The following is a 27005-nucleotide window of genomic DNA, read 5'->3' as shown; positions in this document are numbered from 1 at the left end:
TGTTAGCGTCTCTGTTTATTTAATCACAATAATACACAGCCCCTGGACGGGGAGGGGGCAGGAGGGGCCACAACGGGGTGGGGAGGGAGGGGAGGGGGTGCCTGCTTCCCTGGCCCCTCTCCCCTCTGTGCTTGGGGGGGAAAGGGAGGGAGGGGGCTCCCCCTTACCCCCCAGAATGTAAACAGCAGCAGATGAACAAAAATAAAAATACAAAAGGCCGGAGGAAGGTCCCAGGCATCCCCCTATCCCGGGGTCTTCTTGCCTGTCACCAGCGGAAGTCCCCTCACTGCCCCATCCACCAAAGCTCCCTCAGTCCTAGGGGCTTCCTGGCGCCAGCCACATCCCCGGGGGGCGGAGTCCAGGTCTCAGAACTGCTGGGCCAGCAGCTCACACAGGTGACGGGAGACGGGCTCCTTGCTGGTGCGCAGGGTCAGCCGGTACATCTGGGAGGGGCGAGGGGGAGGGACTCAGGGAGGAGGCAGAGGGATGGGGCAGGCAAAGCGAGAGGATGGAGAGACAGGAAGGAGGAATAAAGGTGACAGGAAACAGACACGGAATGAGAGGTACTAGAGAGGCTAAGAAAGGTCGAAAGGATATAGAGGCGACAACCAGGGTGGGAGGGGAGGGGTGAGGAAGGCAAGAGCCGGAGGACTGGGGGGGCGTGGCCAGTTCAGGCGTGGGGGAGGGGGGCCCAGACCAGCACTTACCTGAGCCTGGGCATTGGGCTCCAGCCGGAGCAGACAGCCCACCTGCAGGGCCTTAGTCTGGATGATTCCAGCCCCTACGAAGTTCTCCGGGTTGGGGTCCACGTTGTCCAGGAGGGCAGAGCCAAACCCCAGGAGCTGGGGAGGAAGGCGGGGAGCCGTCAGAAGGGGCGATCCGTTGGCCTCCAGAGTGGCACGCCAGCCCCCCAAACCCTCGGCAGTGGGAATCGGCCGGACTTTACACATGGGCAAACAAGGCTCCGAGGAGTCGGGCAGCCACTGCCCTCCAACTCCCAGAGTTGGAGAAACTCCCACAGCCAGGGCAGTGCTGAGCCCTGGCTGGTGTGGCTCAGTGGGGTGGGAGCCGGCCTGCAAACCCAAAGGACACAGGTTCGATCCCCGTAAGTCAGGGCACATGCCTGAGTTGGGGCCTAGGTCCCTGCTTGGGGGCAGGTAAGAGGCAACCAATCAATGTTTTTCTCCCTCCCTTAAAAATAAATAAAATAAAAACAAACAAAAGGCAGGGCTGGGATATTAGCCTGGGGGTCCTCTCCCGATTCTCTGTCTCTCACCTTGGCCTTAGTGACTTCTGCATCCATAGGGTGGTTGGCTTTGAAGATTTTCTGTGCTTCCTGTTGGGGGCTGGGGCGGGTTTGCAGTCAGGGGCCTGGCAGCCCTGGCCCCGCCCCCCTTGGAGGGCAGCGGCGGCCCCGCCCCCAGCTACTCACAGGCTGAGCTGCTTCCAACGCTGGAAGAAGTCCTGGGCCGCCATCTCTGTTGGCTGGAAGAACTTGTTGATGGTCACCGGGAGCTTCAGGGTGAGGGACTGAGGGGCTCCCCCATACCTGGCGTTGGAGGAGAAAGGGCTCGGTCGGGCTACACCCCTCACCCGGGAGGCCCCGCCCAGCTGGCAGCCCACCCGACTCACCGGAAGCGCACGGACAGGAGTGGGGGTGTCAGGAAGTCCCGCAGACACTCGATGTTGAGCACCTGCTGCACCTGCGCGCCCCCGTCCACCTGCGCAGCCACACGCTTGGTCTGCACGGCCAGCTGTGCCCACCCGTGGTCAAGGAAGCCAGAAACCAGGGGTGACTCCTGGCAATGAATCTGAGGGGCCTAGCCCTACCACCCTGGATTCCTCCTGTGCCTAACAGGTCTTCCCCAACCGGCTCAGTGACCTCCTTCACTGCAGGTCCCACCGTGCTGAGGCCAAGAGCCTTGATGGGTTTGAATCCCAGCACCTACCACCCTAGCAACTATGGCCAACCTCTCCTAGCCTCATCTGCCAAACAGACAGTGTGTCCTCAGTGTTCAGTGACATGAACCAGGACGAGTACTTGTGTTCTTGGTATAAGCTAAGACCCCGGCCCCATGCACGTCCAGTACGGAGCTGAGCATCCAAGAGGCCTCCAGGAATGATGATGAATGAAGCAAAGAACAACAAAAAGTTCCTCCAAGTGCTGGGGTCCAAACCCTACCATTTCACGTGGGTGGACACGGAGGACCAGAAAGGGGGAGAGGGGGCTGATATTGTTCAAACACTTCCTTCATGATGGCCACCCTTCCAGAATCCCCCGGCCACTCCCGATCTCCAAAACCACCCTGTGAGGAGGATGGGGAGGGTCTACACAGAAGGGCTAGGAAGGCTCCGAGAGGCAAGGTGACAGGCCAGTCACACAGGAGGTCACTCTGGTCATCATCGAGACCCCCAGGCCAGGCCCTCATGTCACTTCGCAGTCACCTCCTGCCCCGGGGGAGGAAGGACTACCCTTCTTACACATGACACTAAACCTCAGAGAATTAACAAGAGCTCCGGCCCTCGGGTGAGAGGGCTGGACAGGAGTCCGGGGGAAGTGCGTCCACCTCCTCCAGGGGAGGGGCAGACCCAGAGGGGCGGGGCTGGCCCAGGTTGGAGGATATGAGTCTGGAGGTCCCCGGGGTGGACGACACTGGGCGTGAAGTTCTGGAACTGCACCGAGGTCTTGTTGCCGAAGAAGAGATACATGCGGCCTGCGGTAAGGAGAGAGAGAGGCAGTCCCCGTCCGAGTCCGTCCTCAATGTCCCCGCAAGGGCCCCCAAGCCCCGGTCCTCACAGCGCCCCCCGGACATACCCAGGTTCTGCCGGAACTCCGACTTGACTCCGATCTGCAGCAGCTGGTTCTCGAACAGGACCCCGTTGTTCTTGCACACGAACCTAGGGTGGGGCCCAGTGTGAGAGGAGCCCGGGCCTGGGCCCCACCCCTGGACCCCCACCCATCCTCCCTCCCCTCCCTTACTTATTCAACAGTTCATCGGCTTCGGGGATGGGCGGGCTGATGTCCTCGGGACCTGGGCTGTAGGCAGGGAAAGGAGTGAGGTGGGAGGAGACTGGCGGGAGGGAGGTGCTAGAGGTAAAGGCCCGGAGCTAGCTAGTGGAGGGAGCCGACAAGCCCTGGAAGGACAGAACCCCACAGTCCGCATACCCAGACTCCCCAGAGAACCACGGGGAACCCCAGAATCAGTCTGCGGACTGCCTCAAATGGGGAAAGGACCCCAGCGTGGGCGGCCCATCCGCCCCTGCAGCAGAGGGCCCTGACTTGCACTCCCTTCGGAGTCCTTGTCTCCACAGCTGGCTCAACAGGAGCCCTTAGGAGAGCTCCCAGTCCTCGAACCCTCCCTAGGGACACAAGAGTCTGCCCACCGACCCCCTGAGGCCACCCTTACTCAGCAGCTGGAGCTGGGTCAGCCAGCAAAGCCATGGGGCTCTCAGGGGCAGGCGGCTCCAGCTCGCTGGGCCATCCAATCCCAGAGCAGACAGAGAAGACAGGCGTGGCAGGCAGCCAATCCCAGACAGGCAGCAAGAGGGCCGAAGAGAAAAGACGGAGGAGGGGAGGAGAAAAGGAAGAGCAGGCTGAGACACGGTGATGGGAGTGGACAACGAAAGGTGGCCAGGGGCAGCCGAGAGTCCAGAGTGGCCAGAGGAAGTAGGCCAGGAGAGGCGGCAGCCAGGTGGGCGGAGGCACAGGGACAGGGAGGGAGGAGCGAGGTGGGGACAGACAGAAGACAGTAGCCCCGAGCCCAGGGTACCTGAGGAAGGCCTCCTCGGGGGTGGGGCCCAGGCTGGGCTGGGTGGCCGGGCCGTCGGAGGAGACGTCCACCAGGAGGTTGCCTGCACCCGAGGGTGCCTGGGGTGCCACTGGGGGAGGGGCTGCCCGCAGCCCCAGGAGGTCGGCGGAGGGCGAGGGGGTCGACTGCAGGAAGTACGGGGGTATGTAGGTGAGAAGAGGCGACACCCCAGACAGACCCTCCGAGGGGCCCAGTCCCGGGGGGACTCACCACGGTGCTGGCGGCGGGCTCCACGCCCCCATTGATGTCATTGCTGCTTGGGTCCCTCCGGCCGTCATCCAGGGCGCTGCCGGCTCCAGGCCCCTTCTTGCGTTTCAGCTTGGCCAGGATGGACGACTCGCGCTCGGGGAAGGGCGGCATCTCCTCCAGCACCGTGGCCTGCGGGGCGGGGGCTGGTCAGAGGGGAGGGAGGGCCGGGCACGCAGGGGAGGAGGGGCGTGGGAGGGCCAGGGCGCTGACCAGGACATCGGTGCTGGCCACGGAGCTGAGGGTGAGGTACTCCACGGCGCGCTGCTGCAGCTCCACGTCTGCGTTGCGCAGCTGGGAGCCGGCCCGCAGCACGCCCTGGATGGTGGCCTTGGTCTCCGGGAAGAGGTTGATGAACTTGATGTAGGTGGACAGCAGCAGGGCCCGCGTCGCCACACTGCACAGGTGGAACTTGGAGTGCAGCAGGGAGAACTGCACTGGGGGGCTGTGGGGGGCACAGGGGTCAGCGGGCACCGGCTTGGCCGCCTTGCCCAGAAGTGTCCCCCTGTGTGAGGTGCCGCCTCCCTCCCAGGGAGCCTTCCCAGAGCCCCAGGCTGGCCTCCCCGGGGCAGAAGCCATTGCAACCCTCTGTCCCAGAGGCTCCTGAGAGCTGGGTTCTGCCCTCCCTCGCAAGGGTCTGGGCGAAGGGCTGAGCAGCTTCCCGGGAGCCCCGTCATCACAGCCCTGAGACACCTGGGGCGCCCACACCCCAGGCCCCTCACATGTTCACCCCTCACCTGGAGCGGGGGTCCCCAGCAATCAGGTTCCCAAACTCCCCAAGGATGTAGCCGCCGACCTTCACCATGTTCTCGTGACAGGCTGGGGCCTGGAGCGCCTGGGAGGTGGGGACGGGGGGCAGGGACGCCGTGAGTAATGACGCCCGGATCAGGAGTGCTCAGCTGTGCCACGTGGGGTGCCAACCCCCGGGACTCCAGGATGTGTGTGGGGTTACAGAGGGGGAAACTGAGGCACAGAGTAGTTCAGTGACTGGCCTGAGTTCACACAGGCAGCAGAACAGGACAGAACGAGACCCCTTTTGGGGGCAGAGGGAGTGGCAAACTGCCAGGCCCTGGGGACTGGTGAGTACATGCCGGGCTGACCCTCGCAGTGGCCAGTGAAGGTGTGAACCCCGAATCCCTTGGAAAACAGGGACGCCAGGCACTGCTCCGGGAAGGGGGAAGTGGGATGGCAGCCCAGGCTGGCTGGTGCCCCTGTCCCAGCCGTCCTTTCTCTGCCGTGATGCCCCATGATACGGGGAGCCAGGGGTGCTGACCTCAAAGACGGTCTTGGCAGCGTAGCCCTGGACGTCGTCTCGGTTGGTGACAATCTGTAGCACGCGGTACCACACCTCCTCACTCACGTAGTCCCCTGCGATGCGGATGAGGTTGAGGATGGTGTCCACGTACCAGCTGTAGTCCACCGCGTACTTCTCGGCCAGGACGGCCACCTTCAGGACCTGCCAACGAGGAGGGGGGATGAGCCGGTGTGTGGGCGTGTGCCAACAGGGAGCAGGGCGTGGACTCAGCCTCCTCTGGGCTCACAACTGTACTATCTGGAGCCCTGGGGGGGTCCCTGGTCTCCCTCCCTCGGACCCAGAAGTCCCAAGCCCCCAGCCCCTCCTCCCTCAGATCGGGGAGTCCAGCCCCCAGCCCTCCCAGGACTCACAATCTCTTCACGGATGGCGTAGTCGGCCGTCTCCAGGTACCGCAGCATCTCCGACACGATCTGCTTGGCGTTGCTCCGGTCGCACATAGCGTAGAGGAGGTCGGCCGCCCGCTGCCGCACGCTGACATCTCGTTCCGTCTGAGGGAAAAGAGCGGGAGGTGCGGTGTGTTCCACGCCTCTGAGCCGCACGCCCCTCTGAGGAGGCGGAGGAGACTGCAGCCGGGAGGGCCGGGGTCGCACCTTGAGAGCGTTGATGACGGTGTCGATGTGGGTCTTGACGGCCTCGTGGGAGAACTCGGAGCTGGCCAGCGTGCACATGCTCTCCAGGGCCAGGTAGCGCAGGTTGGTCTCCCGGTGCTGCAGGAACTGGCCCAGCTGGTTGCAGGCGCGGACCAGGAGGTTGGGCTCGCTGCCAGCGGGAGGAAGGGACGCGGGGGCACATGAGGAGGCCTGGGGCAGGGCTGGTGCACCCCGAGTCAGGCCTTAACTCCTGCCCTGCAGCCCAGGCATGACCACTCCTGGTGACCCGCCTCCTGGGCCATGGAGCCCAAACACAGACGGACAGGAACTCTGCCCCCCAGGAGGGGCGCCACACCCACCTGGCAGGGTGACACTGCACGAGGTCACCCTCCTTCTACCCACAAGTCACGGTGCCCCGGCCCCCTCCCCCGGCCCCAGGGGGCACCTGTCGTAGTGGATGATGAGGCTGATGGTCTCGAAGAGGATGGCGTTCTTGGCGTTGGAGTGCTGCACCTTCTTGGACTTGGGCGGCTCCTGGGCCTTGTTGAGCACGGTCTCCAGACACTCCACCAGCCTCCCCTTCACGGCTGCATCCTCTGGGGGAGAGGGAGGGCAGGCCGCGGGACTGAGCGCTCTGCCGGCCGGCTCACGGGCCAGGGGCCGGGCCACAGGAAGGGGGCGGAGCCTGAAGCCGGCGTCCCTGTTCCCTCAGCCCTGCCTGGGCCCCGGGAGGCCAGAGGAGGCGGGAGAAATGCCGTCAGTGGACCCGACTCCAGACCCGGACTCTCCTCCTGCTCCACTCTGACCCTGCTGGGCAGGAGGCTCCGCCCCTGTGAGCCTCAGTTTCCCCTGCTACAGCACAGATGCTCTTTAGGCTTCTCCCAGGCCAGGAAAGTCGCGGGAAGCTCCCCCAGAGACGCCCTGAAACCTGCCTTCCCACAGAGCGGTCTGAGGGCCTGAGACAGACAGACAGACAGACACGTGCCAAGCACAGGTCCACAGAGACCCAGACAACTGCCCTTCCAGGGGATGTGGGGCAACGCTGTGTGAGCGGAACAGCTGTCGAGGGGGTCAGGAAAAGGGTCGCACCCAGACCCATCAGGCACTCGGGAAGGGCACAAGGACACGCGATGGCCGACGGCCAAATGCAGACGGTGGGACAGCGTGACACGCACAGCTCTCCGGGTCCTTCCGGAGCAGGCGGCAGGGGGCGGGGGAGAGGGGAGGCTATTCCAGACACAATGACAAAGACAAAATCAGATTTAACTTCTGGCCGTAGATCACACTCTATGTATTTTTTAAGTGTTTTACTTATTTATTTTTAGAGAGGCAGGAAGGGAAGGAGAAAGAGAAACATTAACGTGTGGTTGCCTCTTGTGCATCCCCTGCTGGGGACATGGCCTGTAACCCAAGCCTGTGCCCTGACTGGGAATTAAACCGGTGGCCTTTGGGGTCACAGGCCTGCACTCGATTCATGGAGCCACACCAGCCAGAGTGTCTGTGTGTGTGTTTAAGCCATAAAAAAATAATGCTATAGACAACTGGGTCAGTTTGGTGCCTGGCCAGCAAATGATGCTGAGGTCATTGTGAATCTTCTGAGGTACGGTAGGGACACTGTGGGTTTACACAGTGTTCTGGGACACGTGGGTGGAAATATTTCGGGGAGGGGAGTGTTACAATATCTGCAACCCAAGCAAGCAAAGACCCACATCCAGCCACTGTTAACAGGCTCCGCCGGGTCTGCCGGGCACGCGAATGGGCCGTAACACACGGCTCGGGGAAACTGTATCTTCACGTTTGAAATTTTTATGATAAACAGCTGGGTAGAAGTCAATGTCCTGGAATAAAGAGAGTTAATCTTCCAGATTAAGGGAGGATTTCTGAGAAATAATAATCAGATTCGATACTAGTGTCTCGGTTAGATCCTAGTTTGTACTGGCTGTGGAAGAATTTTGAGGGAAATCAGGGTAAACCACAGCAGGTATCAGAGTTCACAGGGAATCATTGTTAGTCCAAGTGTGAACGTAGAATAGCGGTTGGGAAGAAAAGCTGCCACAGTTCTGAGAAATGCGCAACAAAGTATTTAAGGCAAAACATCCTCTCTGTAATTACCTCTTAACTGTCAGAAATGTAACAAAACAAGAGCATGCACACAAGAAACATGTGACATCTAGATGACAGGTGATCTTGATTTGTTTGCATGTTGGGAAACTTTTCTAATACCTATTAAAAGTCCCACTTGGATGCCCTGGCTGGTGTGGCTCAGCGGATTAAGTGCTGGCCTGCGAAAGGTCACTGGTTCGAGTCCCAGTCAGGGCACATGCCTGGGTTGTGGGCCAGGCCCTCAGTAGGGGGTGTGCGAGAGGCAACCACACACTGATGTTTCTCTCCCTCTCTTTCTCCCTCCCTTCCCCTCTCTGTGGAAATAAATAAAAATCTTTAAAAATAAATCCCTTGGAAATGAATTGGACCAGCAGTCTCTGCTTGGGCCGCGGCTGCAATTCCTGCAATTCCTACAACACAGAGCAGCAGAGAGGGTGAGGTGCCCGCCGTGGGCACCTCCCAAAATTGTAAGCTGGAGTTTGTGAGATAAAAGGAGGCGCAGATTCCACCTGAGCCCTCTTAACCGCATGAGAGAGAGCCAGAGGGGACAGGAGGGCTCCCCAGGGCCACACGGCAGAGGTCAGCACTAGCTTTCACGGGCTGGGAGGGGCCTTTGGAGCCGCCCACGCACACACACAGTTCCAGTGTGTGCAGGCGCACGCGTGGGCATACACACGCAGACATGCAGGCACAGGTGCGTGTGTACACAGACACGCACATGCACAAACACCCACGTGCTCAAGTGACTGGCTATGAACACTCGGGGCCGGGCCCTCGGCAGCTGCTCAGCCCCAAGCTGAGTTCAAGTGAAACTGGTTCACCAGGCCCCTGCTCCATGCGGAGCATCTCAGCAGCGGGTCCCTCAGTGCTGCTCTGTGAGGTCAGACGGCTGAGGGAACCCGCTGCAGGTGAGGAGCAGGGCCAGAGGCACGGCTGCCTCTGAGAAACCCTGACACGGACCCCCAGGCCCCAGCTGCGTGGGCTCAGTGGTACCTGGCGGGGGGTAGCACTGCAGCAGCCGCAGCAGCTTCACTGAGAGCCAGGGCGCGGGGACGAAGTAGTAGGTGTAGTCCTGGAGGTCGGTGGACGCCGAGGAGACAATCTGGGGGCAGGAGAAGGGAGGTGAGTCTTGGGGAGGGAGGGCGGCAGCAAGGTGTGCAGTATCGGCTGCCTTCCCAGGGCGGTGAGGGAAGCCGAGGCTGGGGCGAGAGGGAGCCCCGGGCCCGCAGTGAGCGTCTGGGAGACGCTGGGACAGAGCCGGGCTCTCGGCTGGGCAGAAGTCTGCCAACCCAAGAACCTGACTGCGAGCACCCAACTCTGCCTCTGTGCTGCCCCCAAGCCCGCCAGGGGGCACATCACAGCCACGTGGGGAGACTGCTTCCCCCCAGTCCTCCCCAGAAACTGGAAGTTGCTCGGGGCAGCAGTTGGATTTCCGGGCCCAGTACCAGGTCAGACACGAGAAAGGCTCGGGCGACAGGTGGGAAAGGAGAGAAGGGCTGTGTCTTTGCTTCCTCACGGCAAACTCCTACTCAATCTTGAAAACCCCTTCTCCAAGATGCATCCCTAGCCCGTTCTGCGCCAACCCCTTGATGGTGTTGCGCCCCACCCCCACCAGCTCAGCCCACGGCCCGCTCTGCTGTGCGGTGAAGGAATAAAAAAAAAAAACCACTGAATGAACAAGCCACTGTGTTGTGCTCTTTCTTGAGAATCCAGGCCTCTCCTTACCTGCCCAGAAAATGTCTGTATTGACTCCAAGTCTCAATTCAGGGATTGCCTCTCCCAGGAAGCCTTTCCGGATTTCCAGGGCGGGGCTAATGCTTCCTTTGGGTCCCACAAAGCCCCATGCTGCCTCCACAACAGCGAGAACCTCCCCTTCGGTGACAATCTGTGACTGAGTCGGCCCACCCTACCACACGCCTCCTGCTCCTCCAAAAGGACAGGGAGCTTCTCCAAGGCTGAGGCCTGACCCCTCCACGCTCCCTGTTGGCCAAGCGGAGCCAGGCACACAGGAAGCCTCGGGGCCTGTCCCCAGGACAGGACACGCAGGAGAGGAGCGGAGGGAGGGAGGTAGAGCGGCTCTAACTCCCTGGGCACTCAGCGCACACGGCTGATCAGAAGGTACAACTGAGGCCCAGGAAGAGAGCGCCACTCATGGCTGAGCCGAGATGAGCCCAGCCAAGAGCCAGAATTCATAGCCGCTGGCTGGGCTGACTCTCAGAGACAGCGAGGGACCAGAGTCATGCTCCAGGGGAAGGGGGCACCAGGGTCACCACCCTCGAGGCCACACCCACCCTGCTCAGGCGAGACACAGCCAGAGAGATGCATGTCTTGAAGTCGTCTGGGTTCTTTTTGCAGAGACACGTGATGAGGCTGACGGCGGCCGTGACCACGCCCTGCAGGGACAGGAGGCGAGGGTCAGGGCCCTGGCAGGAGGGCAGATGGGGACGCGTGTGCGGGCCTGAGAGCAGTGGGCAGCAGGGGACTGTGGAGGAGCCAGGAGTACCCGGGGTGGGGACAGAGGTCAGCGTCTCTGTGCAGGCCCGGCAGGTGACACCCCCTGCGTATCATTAATAGAGGTAGGAGGTTCAAGGACCGGTGACTGAGTAATGCTCACGGGGGAGACTGGACCGAGTGTCCCGGTGTCTGGGTAAGCAGATGGACGGAGGAGGGCGCCCTGGACAATCCAGGGCAGGGGTGGGACTCCCTGGGCCTCCAGGTGGACAGCAAGGGCAGGGACAGGTCTTGGGGACAGTGGTGCCAGGCCTCACCATGTGCTGGTCGTTGAGAAGGTGCACGACGCGGGCCGTCCACTCGCCCATGGGCACCAGGTCGGGCGAGGCCTTGTAGAGCCGCAGCAGACACAGGGCCGCGCTCTGCTTCACGCTGTCCATGCTGTCCCTGCAGGGGCACAGGGTGGGCGGGCTCAGCGCCGGTACCTCCCCTCCTCTCTCCCGCCTCCCAGGCAGGCGGCCAATGAGAGGGAGAGAAAGCGGACCCTGCAATGAGAGGTCCACCGGAATCCAGCCTGGCGCTGGCTTCTCTCGGGCCGGGCAGGGCCCACATCTCGGGCAGGGCCCACATCTCGGTAGCCTGGGGCGGTTCCTGGCCGAGCAGAACCTCAAGCCTGGCCCTGCACTTATTAAGCGCCTGCTGAGCCCCAGCGCTGGGGACAGAATGGCGGACACAGAGCTTCCGTTCTCCCTGGAGACATTGGTAACCGAGCACACATACAACCTATACCGTTTGGGCTCGGTGTTACGGCGCAACCTGGGGCAGGTATGAGCAACCCCGTGCTGGGGACGCTCCTTTGGAGGACGGCCTCTCTGATGAGGTGCCAGGGGAGCGGGAAACTGAGCAACCTAATGAGAAAAGACGAAATCTCTGCCCACAATGTCCCACCCTGCGGTGTTCCAGGGAACGGCAGGACGTTCACTGCCGGGCCGGCATCAGATTCACAGCGCACAGCGGCAGAAGGTGTGTCCCCAAGACGACGCGGGATGAACGCAAATCCTTCACCCGCATCACCCCAGCTCCCACCCCCCAGGCCCCTCCTCTGGGCCACGCCCGCACAGCACCCAGCACCGAGAGCTTCTCTGTACCCACTGGTCACTCGCCACAGCCCTCTCAGGACGGGAGCTACATTACCGTCTCCGGTTACAGGCAGGGAGGCGTCCAAATACCAAACCAAGGAGTAAGAGCTATTTATCAACTTGGTTAAGTTAAATGGAGACGGTGATACCAGGGAGGTGAAGTGTAAAATTACATAATTTCGGGGGCTGAGCCCAGGTATAAATGGGTAAAACAGACATGGGAATAATAATCACGAGATTCAGGGGACTGGGGGGATGGTGGGGAAGATGGAGAGACCATGATGAGAGGGACGGGGCGGGGGGGGGGGATTCAACTGCAACTGTTTCCTTTTAAATAAGACGCGGCCCCACGTGACTCACCACCTAGGTATCCACACCAGACCTGAGAAAACGCAAATGTGCAAATGTGTACATTATACGTAACAGCCAACAGGTGGAATCTTTTCTATGAATAAATGAATACAATGTGGCATGTCCAACAACGGACTGTTATTACTCACTCGTGAACAGGAATGAGCCCTGGCTGGTGTGGCTCAGTAGACTGAGCGCCAGCCTGGGAACCAAAGGGTCTCCAGTTCGATTCCCAGTCAGAGCACATGCCTGGGTTGCGGGCCAGGTCCCCAGCAGGGGGCGTGCGAGGGGCAACCACACACTGATGTTTCTCTCCCTCTCTTTCTCTCTCCCTTCCCCTCTCTCTAAAAATAAGTATGTTGAAAATTCCAACCCACGCTGTAACACAGGCGACCCTGGGGGACATTATGCTGAGTGAAAGAAACCCAACATGAAAAGCCAGTAGGACTCCATTGATATGAAATCCACTTACAGAAATGTCCAGAACAGGGGAGTCTAGACAGAGCGGGTTCACGGCTGCCAGGGGATGAGCAGAGGGAGGGACTGTGCAGCGCTAACAGGCCCGGGGCTGCTTCCCGGGGCAATGGAGGTGTTCTGGGCTTAGCAGTACAGGTCACACAACGCTGTGAATACACTCAAGACTGTTGAATTGTGCCCTTTGAAATAGTTAAGACACCCGTGGCTGGTGTAGCTCAGTGGATTGAGCACGGGCCTGTGAACTAAAGGGTTGAGGTTCGATCCCCAGTCAGGGCACATGCCTGGATTGCAGGCCAGTTCCCAGTGGGGGACACACAAGAGGCAACCATACACTGATTTTTCTCTCCCTCTTTCTTTCCCTTCTCCTCTAAAGATAAATGAACAAAATCTTTTAAAAAATAAAATAGTTAAGACGGTGAACTTTATGTTATGTGAATTGTATCTCAGTTAAAAAAATCCACCTCGAGAAAAGTTCCTGCAGGCCCCAGTGGTGGTCGAAGCGAGTTTCCAGGACAGAGACCCCTGCACTCAGACGGCCCGGCCCCCAGCTGTGGCAGGGCACAGCCGCTCGGCAGTCGCCCCGTCCCGCGGACCAGGGACATCGCTTAGGTGCACATGCGTCTGTCACAGGGGCCTCCTTCTCCACCCTCAGGAGGTGCCAAGTTCTCAGGCCCGGGATGGGCAGCGACCTCTGTCTCGCCTAAGCCAGCGGTGACTGGTTATCCTTGTCCTAAAGAGACCTGCCCTGGCTGGTGTGGCTCAGTGGACGGAGCGCTGGCCCGCTAATAGAAAGGCTGTTGGTTCAATTCCTGGTCAGGGCACCTGCCTGGGTTGTGGGCCAGGCCCCTGGTTGGGGGCGTGTGAGAGGCAACAGATCGATGTTTCTGTCTCATGCACTGGTTTTTCTCTCCCTCTTCTCCGCCCTCCCCCGTCTCTAAAAATAAATAAAATTAAAAAAAGAAACCGTCAGCAGCACTCAGCACGCCTGGCCCTCCCTTCTCTGGGAAAGCTGCGTCTCTGCGTTCTGAGCCAGAGCCCAGGGCGCACCTCCCTCCTCTCTCCCCCCAGGTCCCAGGTCCCAACACACGGGGCCCATCCATCCCTGCTACGCCCTCCCCAAGGGACTTCATCAGACAGGAACTTTAACTGCCATCCATGTGCCCTGACTGGGAATCGAACTGCGATCTTTTGGTTCGCAGGCCTGCACTCAACCCGCTGAGCCACACCAGCCAGGGCTACGGCCCCCCTCTTTCCTGGGCTACTTGAATCTGAGGATCAGCCTCTTTCATGGGCTCTGGAATATTCCCAGCTGTTATCTGTTCAAACAGTGCGCCTCTGTCTCATTCTTTCCTTTCTCGCTTTCTAGAAGAACTTAGAATAGCATTATCTTCCATAACTCCGAACTTCTCTTTTTACAAACTTCCATCTCTTTGTTTCTCTGGGTTGGGTTCTCACTCATTAATTTCTTTGCTTTTCCCGCCTGCTTAATTCTGCATTGACAGCGTCTATTCCGCCGCTAAACAGACCACTTAATTTTTTAAATTTAATTTATTTATCTTTAGAGGAGAAGGGAAGGAGAGAGGGAGAGAAATATCAATGTGTGGTTGCCTCTGGTGCATCCCCCACTGGGAACTGGCCTGCAACCCAGGCCTGTGTCCTGACTGGGATCAAACCGCGATCGTGTGGTTCGCAGGCCCACACTCGATCCACTGAGCTATACCAGCCAGGGCCTTAACTATATATTTTTAAATTTCAATGATATTTCCCATTTCTTTTCCAAATCTGCTTGCACTTTGCACCACTGTTTAAATCATTCTCATATTTCTTGGAAGCTATTACTCATATTTATTTTACGTCAGGTAGTTTTGCTCAGGGTCCCTACGGGGGGTTATTTCTAGATCACACTCACTGTCAGCTGCGGTCTCTGGAGCCCCTCCTCGGACCAGCTCTGTCTCCCGTTCCCAGAGGCCGCGGGGTCCCCACGATGAACCCTGCTCACCCAGGCCAGCCAATGCCCTCTGAGCAAAACCTGGCTCCCTCGCTCCTCCCGCCTCCCCGGGAGCTGCACCGCTCTTAGCTCGAGGCCTGTCCTTACTTCCCTGCTCGCTCACAAACACCTGGAAGGATATTTCCTTTCCTCTTTTATCCAACGTCGATAGCCGGGTTATAACAAGAGCATCAGGGAGGAACCTAGACCACACGTTGCCAGAAATACAAGCCCTACCTTTTCCCACGCTAGGCTGCACGATCTTTTAAAACTACAAAGCCAGCCCTGAGCAGTGTGGCTCGGCGGGTTGGACATCATCCCGCAGACTGAGAGTCCACAGGTTCGATTCCAGGTCAGGGCACAGGCCTGGGTTGCGGGCCAGGTCCCCCTGGTTGGGGGCGGGCGAGAAGCAACTGATCAACGTGTCTCTGGCACATTGATGTTTCTCTCCCTCCCTTCCCCGCTCTCTAAAAACAAACAAACAAACAAACAAACAAAATCTTTAAAACGACAAAGCCGCCCAGGTCAGCCACCTGCCTCCCCCATCGATCACAATAAAATCCAAACCCCCCTCTCTCTCCTGCTTGCCACACTCCGCCTATAAACACCATCATGTGGCTCCCTGAATGCACGGGGCTGTCGCCCACCTCCGGGCCTTGGTGCCACTGCTCCTTTCGCTCGGGACTCTGTTTCTCCAGCGTTTTGGAATGACTACGCTCTTACCACTGTAGCGTCAAATCACACCAGCTTCCGGGGAGACCCTCCCGGACACACCCTCCCGGACACGTCCATTTGAAGTGGCCTCCTCCACACCACCCTGCCCCCCACTCCGATTTCATTTTCTTCGGAGCATTTGTCACGGTCTGGACGCGTCTTACTTCTCCGTGTGTTTGTTCTTTGGGTCCCCCATGTCACGCAAGCGCCCCACGGGTGGGTGCTACAGCCCTCGCCTGGCCACGCCTGGCCCCCTCACGCCCACCACGTCGCAGGTGCTCCAGGAATCTTTGCTGAGTGACCTCCCGACGCGGGACGACCACTGCCCCTCAAGCCTCTCCCCTTCCCAGGGCCAACGATTCCTGCTCACTCAGGCCCGAGCCTGATGCCACTTCCTCTGGGAAGCCCTCCGTGATCCCCTAGGCTAGGGTCAGGTGCCCCTACTAAATGCCCTTCGGGGCTCCTATCCCCCACAGCAAGCTCCACCTCCTGGCTGGGAGACCTTGGGCAGGTGAGCCTCAAACGTGGCTGGGCCTCGCGTCCCCCGTCCCCCACCCCCTCCCACCCCTCATGGGTCTCTGGAGCCTCACCCGGCCACCAGGATGCGGGGGATGTCGGCGGCGAAGGCCTCGCCCATCTCGCGGCTGCCCACGTTGGCGATGCAGTGCAGAGCCAGGCACATGAAGGTGGGGTTGCGGCTGGCCAGGTCGTTCTTGATAGCGTTGTTGATGAGCCGGATCAGCTCAGAGTTCGAGTTCACCAGCACGGAGATGAACAGGTAACCCTGGACGGGGAGGGCGGGAGGGAAGGGGAGCCTGTGGTTAATTGGTCCTGGGCCTCAACTCTCAGAGCCCGGAGTCCAGACTGCCAGCCCCTCGTCCCGCAGACCCAGGGGTCCAGCCCCCAGCCCCTCCGCCCCGCACTCACTATCTGCTTCTCTGTGTACTTGTTGGAGCTCAGCAAGTTCACGGCTTCCATGTGTCCAAAGTCAATGTCGTGGCCAAGCAAGAAGATGAAGAGCAGTTTACACACATACTTTTTCTTACTGTAGCCATCCAAGGCCTTGTCCCCTGGGGCCAGAGGAAGGAGAAAAGAAGGGGGGAGGCCGGATGAGGAAGAATCACACCTGCAAGTCCCGGGAGTCCCAGCCCCCTCTTCCCTCAGACCCAGGAGCCCAGACCCTCACCTACCTTTGAACTTGGAGCGGATATTGGCCAGTTCCTTGTTGATTCTCTTAATCTCCGCCTCCTTGCTCTTACCTGTGGAGGAGAGGGCTGGTGATGAGGGTCCTGGAGAGCTGAACCGCTTGCCCTCGCTATCCTGGGGGGGGGGAGGGGGTCCCTCTCGGCTAGAAGGTCAAACTCTCTCTGTCCTGGGGCCCTGGCCCTGAGACTAAGGACAGGCCCAGGCCCCATCTCTGGCCTCGGGAGCTGATGGTGAAGGCCACCGGTCTCTCCAACCCAGACAGTCCGGTGCACAATTCGGGGCGAGCCCAAACTTCCGCCTCTCACTGTGGCCCCTGAACTGCACTCTTCCTGGGAACTCCTGTCCCCACACACAGCCCTGGTTACCCCGCCCCTAGCACTGGCCTGGCAAAAAACAGGTGACAAAGAAAGGAATGGACAAACTAACGGCTAGGCTGCCTTCCGGCTGTCCCCCAGGGCCCTCGCCCTGACCATGGTCCCACTGACTGCAGCGTCTCCCAAAAACGCGTCCTCCCCCCGCTGCCCAGTTTGATGAAGGTCCCATTGCCACCCAGTCACCAGGCCAGACCCTGGGTGCTGAGCTACCCCCTGCACTGTCCAACACAGCAGTCCCTCACCAGGTGCCTGCTCCAGACTCATGTGGGCTCTAAGCGGCAAAGCCACACCAGATTTAGAAGACGGCCCTGGCCAGTGTAGCTCAGTGGACTGAGTGCTGGTCTGAGAACCAAAGGGTCACTGGTTCAATTCCCAGTTTCAGGCACGTGCCTGGGTTGCAGGCCAGGTCCCCAATATGGGGCTCACAAGAGGCAACCACACACTGATGTTTCTCTCCCTCTCTTTCTCCCTCCCTTCCCCTCTCTAAAAATAAACAAAAATCTTAAAAAAAGTTAGAAGACAGAGTGTGCAAGAAAAATAGTAATTTCAAAATTTTACAATACTGATTGCATGTTGAAATGACAATATTGAGGATGTAGCAGGTATCATAAATATATCATTAAAATTATTTGTGCCTGTTTACTGCTGTTTAAAAAAAAAATGTGGCCACTGGGAGAAGTTAAAACCACACGCGGGGCTTACGCCCTATGTCCACCGGGTGGCGCTGCCCCAGGGCCTCCTCTGGGCTCCCACACCACCCGGGTCACCCCGAGAGCACGTGTCGTGGGTGTCTGGGTCCAGCCCTGTCCCCCAGGCCGGCCAGACGCCAGCTGCAGACAGGGCCAGTGCCTGCCACTTTTCTGGGCGGCAGCTCCAAGGGCTTACCCAGCGCCTGCTCTGAGAAAGGGCCCGCGGACCTGCCTAAGGCCCTCAGAAGCGCGCAGTGGCCCGCTCCCCCTCCTCGGGCAGGAGTGACCAGGGCGGGAGGTCTCTGGGCCCCAGGAGGCAAAAGGCCAGCGGCGCTTCCGTGGTGACTCTGAACTCGCCTGTGTGGCCGCAGAAGCCATCTGATCCTTCATTTATTAATTACACGTTTCCTCAGTCCCCGGGGGGCCAGGCCTCAGTGGGGGCTACGCCGGGCACCCAGGACCCGGCGGGCCTGGGACTTCCAATGCGCCTCGGGTCACCAGGCCTGCTGGGTCGCGGGCCGAGGGGCTCCACCCCAACACCTGGGCAGGGATAGCAGCTGCGGCACCGCCAGGGGCCTCGGTGCAGGCTGCAGGAGGCGGGACATTTGAGGAAGGCTGCGAAAGATGAGGAGGCTTCGGGAGCAGTTCCCCAGCCAGGGCGGCTGCAGGCTTAGGCCAGCTCCACCCTCCGGGGCCGGGAGGGGGGAGGGTGACCAGCAAGGGCCCACTGTGCCAGCTCACAGAATGACCACAGTTGCTCCAGGCCCTTCCCTTAAAACTATTCTGTAGGGACCACACACACACACACAAAAAAAAATCTTTGATAAGTGGCTCACATATCACAAAGTAGCTGCTTAAGCTTTATCCCAGATAGAGGGGTATTTGAGCAGCAATTCAATTTTCAAGGCTGGTGAGCTCTCTGGCCTTCACTCACACCTCGATCGGAAGCTTCCAGAAGCAGGCAAAACTAACAACCTATGGTATCTGATGGGCTCGGGGAGGTTATCCATGGGGAGGGGTGGGGGCTGGGAAGGTGCTGGAGGGGGCGCGGGGGAGCGTCTGGCTCCGCATCACGGGCAGGTTACATGGCTGTGTCCAAGCAGGGAAGGTGTATCGAAGCTGGGCTCTGATGGCCGGTGGGCCTTTCAAATAGATTTCCACAGATGCATATGTGTAAGGGAATTAATATATTTCTTTATTAAAATTATGTATCAAAATATTTCTACTGGCGTGTACTCAACTATACGGAAGGCTATCAAACAGATATGGACAGCGGAAAGCCTACTTAAAGAAGAGCTATGGATTTGTATTTTTTCTTTAAATAGCCTTCCCGTTGTCCACATCTATTTGGTACTGCTGACTTCTGCAGAACTGAGATACTCTGAGAATTCAGAGAGGATAAAGCGTCAGGTCTTGCAAAAAGAAGGGGCTGCGGTCCTGGAGGCAGAGAGCATCCTGGCCAGGCGCACGGCCTCTGGAAGACCTAGAACAGCGATCGTCCACCAGTGCACCTCGGGGATTTTTAAAACATGGCCCTGAACTACCCTGCCTGGTGTAGCTCAGTGGATTGAGCACGGGCCTGCGACCCAGAGGATTGTGGTTCGAGTCGTAGTCAGGGCACATGCCTGGGTTGCAGGCCAGTTCCCAGCAGGGGACGCAGGAGAGGCAACCATACATGGATATTTCTCTCCCTCTCTCCTTCCCTTCCCCTCTAAAGATAAATAAAATATTTTAAAATATATATATATATATATGGCCCTGACTGGTGCAGCTCAGTGGATTAGATGTTGTCTTGCAAACTGAAAGGTCACACGTTCGATTCCCGGTCAAGGCACATGCCTGGATTGCAGGCCAGGCCCCCATTTGGGGGTGTGTGAGAGGCAACTGATTGATGTTTCTCTCCTTTTCTTTCTCCCTCCCTGCCCCTTTCTCTGATTAATACTTTAAATTCTTAACAAATGCAATTCCTGACTGTTTAGTCAGGGACGCTGGCTTCTTTTCCCTTAGATTGTGAAATTAAAAAATGACAGCCCACACAACAGCTGTCTGGTGTGAACGAGCCTGATCTTTTCATTGGTCAGATCGGCCAAAAAATATTATTGTGCCAGGAGATCAAAAAGGGTTGAACACGCTGATCTAGAGGAAGAAAACAGCCAGAGTGTCCAGAGACAGCGTGTGGGTGCTACCCAGGGTGGCCGGTTCCATTCCCTGCCAGGGCACCTGCCTGGGTTGCAGGCCAGATCTCCAGCTGGGGGTGCACTGATACACACGGATGTTTCTCTCCCTCTCTTTGTCCCTCCCTTCCCCCTTCTCTAAAAATAAATTAATAAAATCTAAACACACACACACACACAAAAGAGATGAGCTGACACAGTCCACGCAGAGATCAGGGGACACACACTCTGGGCAGTCCCCAACCCGTGCAAAGGCCCCCGGGCTAGCACAGTCAGCGCAGGTCCTTCTCCTGCCTGTGGCTGAAAGGGCCCTGTGGGTGGGAAAGAGGCCACTCCTCGCTGCAGGCCAGAGCAGGGAGCTGCTAACCAGAAGCCCTGCCTGCCTCGAGGCTTCTGGTTAGGGAAGATAAAGCCTTCCTTAAGGGTTTAAGCTAGGGGGGGTCCCACCTTTTGGCATCTCTGGGCCACGCTGGAAGAAGAAGGGCTCTCTTGGGCCACCCATTAAAGACTCAAACACTAACGAAAGCTGCTGAGCAAAAAACAGGTCCGTGCATAATTTGCATGGTATCTGCTGCCACAGAGAAGCAAGAAACTCCTCACATGATGACCCGAATTGTGCCGTGGCCCTTTCAATAATCTTTTAAAAATCGTTGACCAGGCTCCAAGTTTGTGATCACTATAGGAAATGTACGTATCTACGGAATAAAACTTAGCATAGAACTAAGTCATGTCTTAAGTAAGTTTACGATTTGGTGTTGGGCCGCACCCATAGCCATCCTGGGCCGCGGGCTGGACACCCCTGGGTGAAGCCGAAGGGGCACAGGGGTGGGTCTGTCACTGCCACCAAAGGCACCCTATCCAACCCTCACGCCACAGAGCATTAAGGAGGTGTCACAGGCACTGTCCGGTCCCTCGTCTAGAAAACTACCACTTACACTACAAGGGGGAAAACGCCCCCGTCCATACAATTCTGCCCTGATGGGTCTCCCACAGAAGCCCAAGCAGTCCCGGGTAATCAGAGAGGATTCTGGGAGATGATGCCTGCTGACTCCGGACCATGGTCCGGCTCAAGACTCAAATGCCCTGAGCTTCCCAAACAGGGAGCCACTGGCCACACACAGCCACTGGAAACACAGCCAGGGTGGCGGGGATTGAATCTGAATTTTATTTGCTGTTAATAAATTTAAATTGAAAAGCCAATTTTCAATGAACAAGTATGCTTGGAAGAACCTGACTAGCCCACGAAGCTAAGTTTTCCGAACTCTATTTCATAAAGAGCAAATATTTCCGATGCAAATGCAGCCTTTGAATTGAGAACAGGATATAAACTGCTTCACTAACCATTTAAAAACCACTGAGCCCTGGCTGGCGTAGCTCAGTGGATTGAGCGTGGGCCTGCAAACCAGAGTATCGCGGTTCAATTCCCAGGCAGGGCACATGTCTGGGTTGCAGGCCAGTTCCCAGCAGGGGATGCATGAGAGGCAACCACACATTGATATTTCTCTCCCACTATTTCTCCTTCCCTTCCCCTCTCTCAAAAATTAAAAAAAAAAAAAACCAAAACACTGATTACTCATGCAAATAATATTTAGCACATACTAGGATAAATAAAATATATTAAAATTAATCTCACTCTTTGTTTTACTTTTTAGCCGGGGTTAGACTGTGCTATCGAAGTCCTCACCATCCCCGAGGGAAAAAATTCTCCTTGAGCCACCAAGTCACACCCTGTCCTTCATGTCCCAGCAGGAAGGCTGCTGCAGGGACCCTCCCACAACTGCCCCCTGCCGTGCAGGGCACACGTGCTGATCTGTAAACACCCAACAAGTCACAGGCCCAGGGGTCCCAGGGCAGGGGGTGTGGCTACTGCATCCACTTCCAGTGGCATCCCCAACACCATAGGGGAGGGGCTGACTGTGATGGTGGCAGGTTGGGGAGGGGGGTCCCCAATACAAACAGACAAGCCCCATTCCCTCAATTCTGAAACCCTCTGCCTCACTGGACGTGGGACAGCCACAGTATTTTCCCCACTTAATGTTGGAGAACCATCAAAGGGGACTCAGTTCTTTCTGTTCCCTGCACAGTGGCCAGAGGGATCTATACAGATCCAAGTCAGATCCTGTCCCCTCTCTCCTCCAAATCCCTCCATGGTTACGATCGTGCTCAGAGAAAAATCGAAGTCCTCACTATGGCCCCCCAGGCCCTGCACACCCCCTGGAGGAGCACCTTCTCCACCGAAACTCCCACCCCATCCCCCAACCTCCTCTTGCCCATCCTCCTTGAACTCCTCCTCCATTTCAAGCACAATCCTGCCTCAGGACTTTTGCACAAGCCGTTCCCTCTGCCAAGAATGCCCTCTTTCAAATTTACACAGGCCCAACTCACTCCTCAAGTTCAATTCTTTCCTCCAACCATCACCCTTTCAGTAAGAGACCCTCTGCGCGGACTATGTAAGAGCGGAGTCTAACCCTGTCCGCACATCCACCGCCCCTGTCTGGACACCCAAATACTGTCTCTTCACTCGTGTTTTGATCCTCCCCCTCCCTAGGATGTGAACATCGGAGGGGACTTCAGTTCGCCGTTACCTGGAACAGTGTGTGGTGCAAGATCGGTGCTCAGTAAAGGTTAGTTCATTCATTCATTCATTCGATTCAATGAGCGAACACCTCCTGAGGACACCAGTGGGCCAGGTCCTGCAGCGGGCAGAACCACCAGGGCCCAGGGAAAGGTCACCAAGGGCCGTGCACCAGGGGCTGTGGGATGTGCCTGAAGGGAGTTGCTCGGGGCACGGGGGTGGCCCGGCACCCCTTGCATCATTCACTCCCTCAGAAACTCTCCTTGGGCTTGGGGGTAAGCTGGGCCCCGGGGGGGCTCCAAGTCAGATAAGGCAAGTCCAGTCCAGCCCAGGCAGGACAGGGCCACGCCCTGGGGCTGCACCAGCCTCTACCTCTTATCTGCACAGAATTCGCACTTCCGGGCCCTCCTCAGAGCCTGTCCTTCACCTCGTTCGGCATCTTTCTCACTGAACCCCACTAGGACCCTCAGGTCTTCCTGCAGGATTGCCTCCACCTCCACCCCCTCCTCACCTGCTCACCGTGAGCCGGTACCGCCTCATCCCTCGTCCCTTCCTTCCCCTCATTCCTGCGCAAAGCTCTAAGGACAAACACTCTGCCCACCTTCCCAAAGTCAGGCCTCAGGCCTTAGCTCCGAGTCTTGCCTGGGCCTCAGGACCTTTGCACTTGCTGTCCCTCTGCCTTCACAGATCCTGTCCACCTCCCCAGGCCCGGCTAACTCCTCCACATTGGGCAATAGCCCCCATTCTCTCAACACCGAGGTCCTCCCCCTCAGTGGACCTAGGACAGCTACAACATTTTTTCCACTTAAAAAAATATGATCTAGCCCTCGCTGGTGTGGCTCAGTGAAACAAGTGCCAGTCTGCAAACCAAAGGGTCACCAGTTCCATTCCCAGTCAGGGCACATGCCTGGGTTGTGGGTCAGGTCCCCAGCAGGGGGCGTGCAAGAGGCAACCACACAGTAATGTTTCTCTCCCCCCCTTCCCCTCTGCCTAAAAATAAATAAATAAAACTTTTAAAAATTAAGTGTGCAGCTAAATAGTCTTTATTATAACCACAGTGCCATGTGCCCATCACCACCATCTAATTCCAAAACATTTTCATCACCCCAAAAAGAAACACTGGCCCTGACTAGTGTAGTGGCTCAGTTGGTTGGGTGTCACCCCGCAAAGGAAAGGTCGCAGGTTTGATTCTGGTCAGGGCATATGTCTAGGTTGCAGGTTCAGTTCCCAGTCAGGGCGCGTACAAGAAGCAACTGATTAATGTTTCTCTCCCTCCTTTGCCCCCCTCTTAAAAAAAAATAAATAAAAATAAACCCTGCTCTCATTAGTAGTCACTCCACATTCCACCATCCCTTAGCCCTAGGCAACCACTAATCTACTTTCTGTCTCTATGGATTCGCCAGTTCTGGACATTTCAGGCAAATGAAATCATACATTTTTGTGCGTATGGCTTCTTTCACTTAGAATGATGTTTTTGCCCTGGCTGGTGTGGCTCAGTGGATTGAGCTCTGGCCTGTAAACCAAAGGATCACTGGTTCAATTCCCAGTCAGGGCACATGCCTGGGTTGTGGGCCAGGTTCCCAGCAGGGGGCGCGTGAGAGGCAACCACACATTGCCATTTCTCTCCCTCTTTCTCTCTTCCTTCCCCTCTGTCTAGAAAAAATTTTTAAGAGAAAAAAATGACGTTTTCAGGGTTCATCCATGTTGTAGCATCTATCAGTACTTAATACTTTTTAGTGGCTAATAATATTCCATAGCCTGGGCGGGCCACTTTTACTCATCCATTCCTCTATGGATGGGCATTTGGGTAGTTTGTTTCCACTTCCGGCTACTGTGAATAACACCGCCACGAACATCTGTATACAACTCTGTGTGTGTGTGTGTGTGTGTGTGTGTGTGTGTGTGGCAAGAACAGCTGTGTTTTATATGCAGTGCCTGTCTCCTTAAGGAGGGCACAGACAAGTCTGTGCTATTTGCCACTGTATCCCAAGCCCCCATGATAAGGCCTGAAACATACTAGCCAGTCAACACATGCTTGATAAGAAAAGGAAGGCCAAGAGGAAGCCCCATTCGCCAGCCCGTTAGTTCGGAGAAATGACCTCCACTGCCCCAAGGGGGAATCTGTCCTCTGCCCTCTGGCTTCCCTCTGGGGTCCTACAGTGGCACTGGCCCCATTTCTCTGTCCTTCTCCGCCTCCGTCAGCCAATCCCTTTGCAAATCCTTCAGAACTGATCCCAAATCCCACCACTTCTGCCCATTCCCTCCTCACCCCAGTCAGACCAACATTTGGAAGCCTGCATCAGCCCCCGGACTCTTTCCTCGCTCCTGTGCAGACCTACCTCCGCCCTGAGCTCTTCCCAGCAGCCAAACGAATTATTTTAAAACATCAATTGGCTCATGTCCCTCCCGTGCTCAAAACCTACCTGCCGCTTTCATCTGACTCAGAGAATGGCCATAGCACTCACAGTGACTCACAAAGCCCTGCAAGATCCCTGTCCCCTTTCTGCCTTCAGCTCCCACTTTCTCTTCCTCTCTCCCTCAGCCCCAATCTCACAGACCACCTCGCTCTAATGCCAACACACACCAACCACGTGCAACCTCAGGGCCTTTGAACACACCGTTCCCTCATGGGGACCCCTCTTCCCTCCAGAATCCACAGGGCTCACTCCCTCACTCCACTCAAATCTCCACTCAAATCTCACCTCCCCGGAGAGGCCGTATCACCTCCTTGGAGGGGCCAGCACCTTCTCAGTTCTGGCCCCTCCCCTCTTCCTTATTTTTTGTTCTCAGCCTAGTGTGACACTGTATCATTTACTGCCAGCTCCGTGTTTATTTTCTATCTCCCTCAAGCCATGGTGCTCACCAGGGCAGGAATTTTTGTTCACAGTAGTAGCCCCAGTCTCTGGGAAAAGCATCTGGCACGCTAGCCATCCAAAAGTACTTGTCAGATGAATGAATGAAACTTCAAAGGCAAGATGCTGTTATCCGTGGGGTTTGCAGGCAAGAAAACTGAACCCCAGAGAGGGTAAGTGACTTGCCAAGGGTCACGTGGCTGACAGGGCTCAGAGGCAATGTACAACCTGCTTCCAAGAGCTGTCCCCCCCCACCCCCAGGTCACAACCTCTCATAGCTCCACCCCTTTTCAGAACAATCAGAACCTCTCTCCTCCACCTGATACCCAACACTTTCCACCCCTCCTTGTCACAGGCACCCAATACATACTAGGTTCTTCCATACCCACTAAATTCCAAAACAATCACTGGGCACCTAACTGAGGCCACTACTGAGATCTGGCAAAATAACAACAGCCAAGATCGGTCTAGAACCCGAGTCATGGGAAAGGCCTCCTTCACAAACAGAATGACAACAGCCTCATCAGGAAGGTGAGGTCAGTGGTCCCTACCAACAGATGAGGAAGCCCAGAGGTGAAACCCTTCATTCAAGGTCACGAGGCTAGGGAGAGACAGCACTGGAACCCGGGCCTGGCTGACCCCAAAGCCCATGCGGATGACAGCTCCACGCACCAACACCCACTCTGAGGAGCTGGGAGCTGACTTGGCACGAGGCCGTCCCTCAACATGACAATTCCTTCCTACTGGCCATTGCTGTCCCCATATTGGCGTGGTCAGGCTGCAGATTCAGAACGGTCTTGCTCCCTGACCCCTCTCTGAGGGGTTCCCACTCCACCCCCGTTTTTCAGATCTCTTTCCCACAAAATCCTAAGCCCCCCCCCCCACCGGCCGGCCTCTTCTCTGAGCTCTGGGATCTCCCCTTTCTGGAATATCCCCCAAACCCCCACTTTAGAGTGTTTTCTCCTTTCCAGGCCCCCAGCTCCCCGTCTCAGGTTCCCCCAAGACTCTGCCTGCAATGTGTCTCCTGTGTACCCCTTGAGTCCCTCCTTTTCCCTCTCTAACCCCTCTAGCGTCTTTTCCACAGCCCTCCGTATCTCCTAAGCAATCCTTCATCCTGGAGCCGCTCTACCCGTCACCAGGCTCCCGCTAGAGTCCTCCACCTTCCCATCTCCCCTCCCCAAACCCCTGGGACTTTCTATCACTCCTCGGCCCTCTCTGTGCACTAGCCAAAAGCCTCCGTGACCTATCTAGCCCTTTCCCTCTACGACAATTCCTCGCCTACACCCTCAAGTACGGACGGCCCCGTTAGGCTGCCTCTGTTACACATTCTCCCAGTCCCCTCTGGCCTCCTCCCACTCTGTCACTCCACGGGGCACCAGCATCCCCCCGCCCCGACACACACCCATGCAGCTCCTTCCCTTTCTATCTACATCAGGGATTCCTCTAATACGACCCCAAGCCTATCATTCCCAGGCCCCCTTCTCAGAACCTTACTAACCTCCTCGTCTTGAAAACCCCTTCGGACGCCTTTAGCCACTCCGTGTCGATATCTCAAGAGGCACTCTAGGACACCCAAAGCCCCCTCATTCCCCCCACCCTAAAGTTCCTCCCGGACGCTCTCTATCCATTCCCTCAACTGACCGCAATGCTTTCTAACCCCCAGACCTCTCTGTGACCCCCAAACCCCTCAATTCCACGCCTCCCCCCTCCAGTGTCCCCGGCCGTGCTCTCACAGTTCCGGATGTCGGAGATGAACACTGCGAGCCCCCGCATCCCATCGCCCTTGGACACGGCCGGCATGATGGCGGTGGTGTCGGCTCCAGGCCTGGCCGAGAAGGGCAAAGCACAGCGGGGGCTGGCAGGCGGGGACTGGGAGGAAAAGGACCCCAGGCAACGCCAAGGAGCGGAGCCGGCCGCGGGGGGGAGGGCGGGCTGGCTGGCGGGCGGGCTGGA

At 57.5% G+C, this 27005-nt stretch overlaps 1 protein-coding gene across 2 annotated transcripts; it reads right to left on the bottom strand.

Annotated features, from left to right (window-relative positions):
• On the bottom strand, window positions 1-27005 carry AP2A1 (adaptor related protein complex 2 subunit alpha 1). 2 transcript variants are annotated; one of them, XM_053659641.1, is made up of 24 exons: window positions 26786-27005; window positions 16373-16441; window positions 16110-16252; window positions 15773-15966; window positions 10832-10961; window positions 10355-10456; window positions 9057-9165; window positions 6406-6556; window positions 5961-6129; window positions 5721-5858; window positions 5329-5511; window positions 4793-4890; window positions 4269-4500; window positions 4020-4187; window positions 3771-3934; window positions 3408-3473; window positions 2981-3037; window positions 2816-2898; window positions 2626-2714; window positions 1633-1757; window positions 1433-1549; window positions 1277-1346; window positions 708-842; window positions 1-443 (listed from the first exon to the last, which is right to left on the bottom strand). In XM_053659641.1, exons 1-24 carry the CDS (start codon window positions 26850-26852, stop codon window positions 366-368), a joined length of 2937 nt encoding a protein of 978 aa, XP_053515616.1. In that variant the 5' UTR covers window positions 26853-27005; the 3' UTR covers window positions 1-365. The 2 variants fall into 2 exon arrangements, with proteins under 2 accessions (XP_053515616.1, XP_053515617.1); XM_053659642.1 differs by lacking the exon at window positions 3408-3473.

Source organism: Artibeus jamaicensis, unplaced genomic scaffold (assembly GCF_021234435.1).
Source record: "Artibeus jamaicensis isolate MK-2021 breed Jamaican fruit bat unplaced genomic scaffold, CSHL_Jam_final scaffold_804, whole genome shotgun sequence".
Classification (NCBI taxonomy): Eukaryota; Metazoa; Chordata; class Mammalia; order Chiroptera; family Phyllostomidae; genus Artibeus; species Artibeus jamaicensis.
Note: the sequence above shows the minus strand (reverse complement) of the source record. Positions and strands in the feature narration are given on the sequence as shown.